The sequence below is a fragment of the Silene latifolia genome, unplaced genomic scaffold (genome assembly GCF_048544455.1).
Source record: "Silene latifolia isolate original U9 population unplaced genomic scaffold, ASM4854445v1 scaffold_57, whole genome shotgun sequence".
Taxonomy (NCBI): Eukaryota; Viridiplantae; Streptophyta; class Magnoliopsida; order Caryophyllales; family Caryophyllaceae; genus Silene; species Silene latifolia.
This window is the reverse complement of record NW_027413480.1, coordinates 6,591,512-6,600,106: the sequence shown is the minus strand read 5'-3', so window position 1 is coordinate 6,600,106 and position 8,595 is coordinate 6,591,512. Positions and strand designations below refer to the sequence as shown.

The 8,595-nt window shown below is 31.6% G+C and overlaps 1 protein-coding gene and 1 long non-coding RNA gene across 2 annotated transcripts; both read right to left on the bottom strand.

The window, feature by feature from the left end:
• Window positions 1-263: 263 nt before the first annotated feature.
• On the bottom strand, window positions 264-1,204 carry LOC141639774 (uncharacterized). Its single transcript, XR_012542667.1, has 3 exons — window positions 1,119-1,204; window positions 629-877; window positions 264-532 (listed from the first exon to the last, which is right to left on the bottom strand). It is a non-coding gene; the product is annotated as an uncharacterized LOC141639774 (long non-coding RNA).
• A 1,589-nt stretch (window positions 1,205-2,793) lies between these two features.
• On the bottom strand, window positions 2,794-4,796 carry LOC141639748 (uncharacterized). The gene is made up of 2 exons (XM_074448796.1): window positions 4,723-4,796; window positions 2,794-3,385 (listed from the first exon to the last, which is right to left on the bottom strand). The coding sequence occupies exons 1-2, from the start codon at window positions 4,794-4,796 to the stop codon at window positions 2,794-2,796; spliced, it is 666 nt and encodes a 221-aa protein (XP_074304897.1).
• Window positions 4,797-8,595: the final 3,799 nt, after the last annotated feature.

Genomic DNA, 8,595 nt, shown 5'->3' with positions numbered 1-8,595 from the left:
TAAGGAAATTCTTCGATGAAATGCATAACAATGGCATCCTACATAGAACATAGATTATTAGAATAAAAATAAAACGGTCTTACACTATGAGAAGGTCCTGTTATAGCACTTAAGAGACGACTTATCCCTGTAACTTGTTAATGGTAGCTTTCAAGAGTTTTAGCTAAAACAGACGACATGTTACAGCAGTACACATTTCAGAATCTTTTCGGGTCCTAATAATCGGGTATGCTACTCAAAATCGTTTAGAAGTTATACCTGCAAGCGAAAACTTCTGATTTCCTTTAGCATTGACTTCATAACAAATAGTTTCTAAACCTTCATCCTGAGAAGCCATGAGGACCATAGGGTGCCCTGGAGGAATAACAAACACCACGCCCGGCTTCAATTCCGAGCTGATTTTCACGTATTGAATTCCTATTGAGCCTTTTTCGACAGAGCGAGAGGCTGCCATCTTAACTCGGCCTCGCCCCTTTACCGCCATTATGATCTTTGTTGCCCTTGAGCTAATAAATGGACTATTCATGCAGCCCTGTAAGATCATATGCATTCATGCCCTTTAAAGTCCGAATCACATAGATTCCATCGTTAAACATCGAAAGCAAGTTCAGAACAAAAAATTATATACCGGTTCAAGGTTGCAAAAGGAGATGAACATGTTGTAGTCTTGGAGTTTCTTATATTCACAGTAATCAACCATGAAGAGTCTACCACATTCATTCGATTCTCGAAGATAACTAAGGATTTGGCATGGCGCAAAATTGCTTTCCGTCACTTCTTCTTCAGCTGTCAGAGCTTTAATTTGCTCTTTGGATGCCTTCACTATCACTCCCTTTCCCTGTTGCGAAAAGATCTTCTGTAGTGTTTCATTTGATTCCTGTTATCAGCAGAATCACAACATTAGCTTAATGTCATCTTTTTGAATCAAAACTTGGGTGAGACGGTCTTACAGATAGACACTTATGGTTAAACAACATAATGCAACAACAACATTATTTACCGGTTCAAGAGAAGAGTCGTCTCGAAGAACATACTTCTATTTTGTAAAAATCGATTTTTTAGAAACCCAGTTGTAACGATGACATTGTAAGTTCAGGAATCAGGACAAGGAATCTTACATTGTAAGCTGCTTCAAGAACCTCAGTGCTGAATGCATATAGGAATGATTCAGGGTTTTGACCTCCTGCAGCGAAAAATGGCTACATGCAAACATATGAGTATGTGAATAATCACCCATATCAATATTCAATCCGTCTCATTGAAGACGGCCATTTACTATAACTATATGGTGTTTTGCGTATGGATAACTAACTTAATTTACAAATTATTAAATTACTAGTTTGAATGCCCGTGCGTTGCAACGGGGTAATTAACTTATTTATAATGCAAAAAAAAAAACCATAAGGGTTTTATGTTTACATTCTATGTCTAATGATTTGTTTACATATTATTAAAATATCTCTTTTAAAAAAAATAAAAGATTAATATATACGTGGGTTAATTACTTAATTCTTATTTATAATCATATAATCACCCCCACCTTATACTAATCTTTCGATGGGGGACAATTTTACTATTTATAAGTAATATATTCACCAAACTTGGATTATTTTTCTGATGTGGGACAATTCTACCATTTATACGTAGTATATCATCAAACATGCATTGTTTTTTAATGTGGGACAAATAACATACTCAGAATTACACCATATTTTTTGCACTTAATTCGACATTCAACCAGATCCCGAATACCGAATACGGTTAATTGTTATTCATTATATCTAATAGTTATATTTAAATTTAATAATATGATCAAGTACTCTCCATTAATATTTGTCGTTGTTTTTCTTCATTTTTTTTTATCATAATTGAGATACGGAAATTTCCTGTGGTACCCCTTAATTTTGTCATATTTTCCATGTTGCCCCTACTTTTAAGAATCTGCCTATAGTACCCTTGAGGTTCCATTTTTTTTGCCCATGGTACCCCCTAATATAAAAGGCTGTTAAATAAACGTTAAGTTTGATGGCGTGGTAATAAAATAATAATTAAAAAATAATACCCCCTTTATTGTTTTATTGGTACGGATATCTCTCTCTTTTAATGAAAATTTAATTAACTATATCATTATAAATTTATAATATTGGAAATTTCTCATGGTAACCTTGAACTTTGATAGATTACACATGGTACCCCCAAGTTTAAGTTTCTACAAATGGTACTCCCCGTGTTCACCTTTTTCTTTCCCAGAATACCACTTGACAACTTCCATCATAATGTCATTACTCCTATGACTTTTGACGTCTTTTTTCTTTTGTTATCGTCTATTACACAAACACTTCATCATCTAATATTTAAATCCATATTTTATTTAATAAACTAATATTTAATACCTAAATAACAAAACACAAATAACATGGCATGCTCAATTACGCATCTAGTTACTCATAGGAGTAACAGCATTATGAAAAAAAGTAAACACAAGGTTTTTATATGTACAAACTTAAAATTAGGGGTATTATGTGTAATCTAACAAAATTCGAGGGTAACATGAAAAATTTCCGTTATAATATTAACCATTTTATCGATCTTCCTCCCACCTAAAAAAAATATTGCAACTTTAAAATTAAACATTTAATTCAAGATTATGTTTAAAGTCTCTTATATAATAAGTATACTTTGAGAGATTTAATATATTTGGGGAGATACCTAAGTTCCAAGGATAAATCCTATTTATAATCATAGGATCACCTCACCTATGATAATCTTTTTTTGAAGGGAAATTGCATATTATTAATTAGAAATAGCCAAAGAGTCCACAAGCACAAACGGTTCCACACGCTCCGGAATCGCACCAACCCAATATCGCGTAGAGAATTCAAGCGGTACTAGGTGGGCCAATTCGTGCGCTACAACATTTCCATCTCGACGAGTGAAATTAAAGGAAATACAACTAAAGGAACTAGCTAAATCCGAGACCTTTTTCCCAGCCCGACCAAAGTAATTATTCGGAAAGGACTTCGACTTAAGCATGGTAATCAACGTGAGACAGTCCGACTCAAGGACGACATTATCCAACCCCATCTGTTTAGCCGTCAACAACCCAAACTCCGCGGCCATAGCTTCTGCAACTTCAGGACACCATTTATCACGCACCTGTTGAACTCCCATACGCTCCACCTTCCCCTGATAATCTCGAACAACCATTCCCAAACCACACCCCGCATCACCGAACACAGCCGCATCAATGTTCAACTTCCATTGCCCATTTCTCGGAGGTATCCATGCCACCCTATCATTCTGTACCAGACGACTTGGAACCTTAGATGATTGGGCCTGTTTCCAGGCTGCCCAAAAGCTTAGAGCTTTCTCAACAAAAACCCACCTATGATAATCTTATGGTGTGGGACAATTCAACTTTTTATACGTAGTATATATTTATCACACCTACATTATTTTTCAATGTGAGATGAATAACATATTTAAAAGTACACCATATTTTTTGAACCTAATTCGACGTCCAACCCGATTTAATAATAAGCAAATACATCTATTAATATTCATACGTTTTTTTTATCATAATTAAAGTATGTGCAAATGATATGAACCTATACTCTAATGATATAATTTTTTTCAACACAACTTTAATTATATTATTTAAACGTAGTATATTTACCACACCTACATTATTTTTTTTTAACATAATTCTAATTATATTATTTAAACGTGGTATATTTACCACACCTACATTATTTTTGAATGTAAGACATATAAAATCTATAGGTAGAAAATATAATGATATAAACTTTTAAGAGCTCTCCAAGACAATACTTAAGAGACTCAAAAGATTTTGGGTTGATGCATAAGTTCCAAGTATGCCTCCTATTTATAATTATAGAATCACCCACCTTATACTAATCTTTCAATGTGGGACAATTCTACTATTTATATGTAGTATGTTCACCACACTTACTTATTTTCCAATGTGGGACAAAACATACTAATTAAAAAGTACACAATTTTACATATTAAGAAGTACATCATCTTTAATATGTGCAAATAATATGAAATTTATACTCTAATGATATCATTTTTTACCACAAAACTAATTATATTATTTTCATAATTTTTTTAACGATATTTTTTTGACAAATGAAATGTAAAAGTTTGATATAAAATTGGAAATATCACTTGAATATAATTTAGGAAATATACATATTATAATAATTAAAAGATTTTTCACTTTATTTTTTACATCAAAAATTATACTTTCCTAAATTTATTTTTGGTGATGTGGACGCTCTCAGATCGCTCGAAAAAACTTTCTTTTATATATATACTAGACTAGATTTAATGCCCGTGCGATGCACGGGCCTATACGTATTTTCTGTAGGGTATGTGCTTGTATATAATTGACAACTCGATATATTAACACAAACTATCTTTTGTATGAATCAATCTCATGGCCTTGACTCTAATAGTATGAGATAAACACGTGGATATGATTAACCGTAAATCGGTAAATTTGGAGTTTGATTCAAATTATAAGTCCGCAAAAGGGTCAAATTCTCGCGGAGTTCACTGTTTTTTATTTATTTATTTATTTTAATAAAATGTAAGTATTATATCAAAAGAGAAAAGTGGTCCATACAACAGGAAAGAGCCAAAACAGCGAAAAGAAAGACATGGGCTCATTTTCCCATCCAGACAAAACGGGCTAACATATGCCCATTAAACATCAACTTGTACCAGATCCGTTTTGTGTAAACAACAAAATCAGATCTCCCAACCCTCATTCTTCTTCATCTTTCCTGACAATCAAACTTAGATCTCAAAATTCTTTTTTCTGAGAAAAGTGGGAGTTCACTGTTAATCAGCAATCATTGTTACTTTTATGGTTTCAACTAAAAATGAGTATAAGTCCTTTAAATATTGTCAACCATAATCTAACTCATAATAGTTTATAAAAGTTGGACTCTAAAAAATTAAATCCAAGTATAAAAGTTGAACTTAAAAAAAAAAATAAATTCAAACATGATAAAGATAAATCGCTTGCATCAAAAATCAATATCAATAATAAAAAGAATATAATAATAGAAAAATAAACTCTACATTGTAACAAACTGTTTTACAAACTTACTACACTAAAACTAACTCACCTTCAAACTTTTAAAACACACCTTCAAACTCTTAGTAATCTTGTAGTGACAATGGAACAAAATAGAAAGTACAATGGAGTATAAGAGTGAGTAATCCTTCGAAGTTTCATATCTCATTTGCATGATGGCCAGCCTTATAGGCTTATAATTAATAGATTTTGTGTTGTATTAGGAGTGCCTATAATGCTTTTGACAATTCAAGTGGTACGTATAAACACAGAGTAAACACCACTACAAGGACCCCAATTATCCTTATACATTGCTTTAAGGACCCCAATTATTATTGGGTAGTTTTAAGGACCTCATCATATGATTTGGACCAAAATACCTTTATATTTATTTGCAACTTATATAAATATATTCTTAGAAATGAAAAAAGACGCAAATAAAAGTTTCAAGCGTAGGTGTAATATATTTTCCGAATTAATTCACGTTATCGATCCAAAATGTCGTTATCTTTATCTATAATTTCTTATAGAACTTTTATATTTTAATCAACTTTACATTTTTTTTAATTATATGTGTACTTCACTATTTTTTATAAATTCACATTTCTTTACAAAAATTATTTTTTATTAATTTCGTCAAAATCAAATTTATTATTAGGGATTGTTTGGTTCGCTAAATGAATTGAAGTTCCAAGAAAGTTACAATTCACGTGATTTTTCAATTCATGTGAAATGGAAAAAAAAAGTGTTTGGTTGGAATGTGGGAAGTGAATTCCATAGGAATTCCCACCTACTTAGGGGGACCTAGGTAAGCAACTTCCCTATTATGGAGGAATTAGAGTTCCTACGAAACTTTAATTCATGTGATTTGGGGTAAACAAACAACCCACCAATTTTTCAAATCACATGAATTGCAATTCATGTGTTTTATGTTGGGCAACCAAATAACCTCTTAATATACGTCACCGCATTGTAATTCAAATTTTGTGTTTGTTGGTTAAGTTAACCATTACGAAATACAAGTACAAAGATTGAGATGTTCCGACTATAACTAAAAATACAGTATTTGTTAGTTATATTACCTCCCATTTTTTCTTCCAATTTCATTTTACGCGGTCTCCAAGACGAGACTTTATCCGTAAAATTGAACTTATATATACGGAGTATAACTTTTTTATAAAATTTCGTGAAATATTATTTTCTTGATAAATGTAATAAATATTTTAGGTTTTTCATTAATAAGTTTAATTTTTTATATTTATTGTCAATGTTTGTTAATTTAACCCTTAAAAAGAAAATGAGAAGAAAAAATGGGAGGGAGTAATAAAACACAAGGGCATTTAGGTCTAATATATGTGGTGAGGTCCTTAAAACCACATAACAATAATTGAGGTCCTTAAAACCATATTTGATGATATTTTGGGTCCTTGTTGTGGACTTTACTCTATAAACACAATATCAATCATAATTAGTGTACACAGTGGCAAAATCATAATTAAAAAAAATAGTAACAACTCACAACAACTATACAACAAAAGCATCACTCCGTATAAACTATCGTTCGACAACTGTTTTAACTCTATAAAAATAAATAATTGAACAAACTTCAAGATATAATCAACAACATTGATACAACACTACAAACGACTTAGGCGAAATATATAAACATTGAAAAGTGGCATTTGTGCATACTTAGAAATATCAGAAAAGGATGCGCACACACTTATTTATAGTAGTAAGAGAAAATCAATCCCTAATATCGTTAAAAAAACTTGAAGCGATCGTATTCTAACCTAACCCAGTGGTGGAGCTAGGGGGCTAGCAGGGGCGGTTGCCCCCGGTCGGATGAAATTTTCGAAGTTTTTAGTTAAATTTTTCGAAAAATTTTCAAGTGTATCTTATGAAATTAGTCGTTCGCCCCTTCAGTTTAAATCCTGGTTCCGCCACTGACCTAACCGATCGTAACCTATATTATACTCGACCCGTATTCTACTCGACTTGAGCGAGATATACTCCATCTGTCCCATTCATTTGTCGGCTAAATGAATGCATCGTATTGACGTGATGAGTGATGACTGCAATATAACAAATCACAATTTTAGTATATGAAAAATAAAACATACTATAAACGGACTGCAATATAGAAAAGATACATTATACAGTAAAAAGACAACAATATACTCCAACATACTTTTATTTATTATCAACAAACGCCTTCATATCATATATTAATAATAAACAAAAATAAAAACATCAACCATATACAAAGATAAAAGTGGTATTAGGTTTAAGAAAAAAAATGTAAAATAACAATTACTATTTCGTTGTATAGAAATTTGGCATGTATATATAATGGGTAGGAGTTTAGGATATTAATCGTTTAATACAATTGGAGTAATTGGAGTAATGATAGGCTTACATTTGATTTGTGTTTTAAGTATCTACAACAAACCAATACGGCAATACATTATCTTAAAGTGCAATATTAAATCTATCTATAATAACATATAGTATTAGAGAATTAGTAATCTCATGACTCTCGTCTGTGTATTAGACTGTTATTAGTAGACTAATTGTAGCAAACTACATCTCCTTCACATTGGCGACCTCGTTAGTCTCTGATACGGAGTACAATTGTTACTGTACTAAAAAGGAGGAAAGAGACTAAATAGTGACGAAAACATTAGCTAAAACTCTCAAAGGGTATGTACATGTAACAATAAGTCTGTTCATCATAGGATTGTAGTATTTAATGCATCTCAGGTAGCTCGTGAAAATTGGAGAATCTATAAGCACTTGAAAAAACTTTCTTTAATAATATAAATAGATAGCTACCTCTCATAATGAATAAATAGGCAACCGCATCAATGTTATCATTCAAAAGCTGCTCGGGGCTAATTGTTTTGTCTCAATCGGGACGGAATACTTCCTACAAAATGGAAACTCAAGCTATTAGTTAAAGCAAAAGTAAATAAAGTAACAACATTATATTAGCTAATCAACCCTAACTTTTAACACAGGCAAAATCAATGTACATATCATTATTAAGAACAAACAACAAATGAATATGTGGTACAAAGTAACCAGTTCCAAGACTATACAACTGGATGTACAATGAGCATTGTACATCCAACGTTATTTTAGTCTTTTTCCAAATACTTTTACAAAAAAAAAATAACGTAATCCAATTTTGAATCCAATCTTCTTCTCTCTCTGACTGCTTCCATATTTTTGTAACTCCTCTCCATCCATCATCCAGTTAATGAATTATATCCTCCTTTAAATTATTATAATTAATTGACTATATGGAACAAATTATATGACGTGACTCGTGAGGAATAAATTTTTTTATCTAAAATTTCTAATGCATGAAAATAGTTGAAGCTCGTATTCTTTTTACATTAACTCATATTCTTATCTTTATAGCTCGTATTCTTATGTGCTCGTATTTTAAAACTCTTGATCTTTTTAAGCTCGTATTCTTTTTA

Coding starts and splice junctions, on each gene's coding strand:
- LOC141639748 (XM_074448796.1), bottom strand. CDS start 4,796: ATGAGGGTTGGGAGATCTGATTTTGTTGTTTACACAAAACGGATCTGG. Junction 3,386..4,722: donor TTGATGTTTAATGGGCATAT/GTTAGCCCGTTT, acceptor AGATTATCATAG/GTGGGTTTTTGTTGAGAAAG.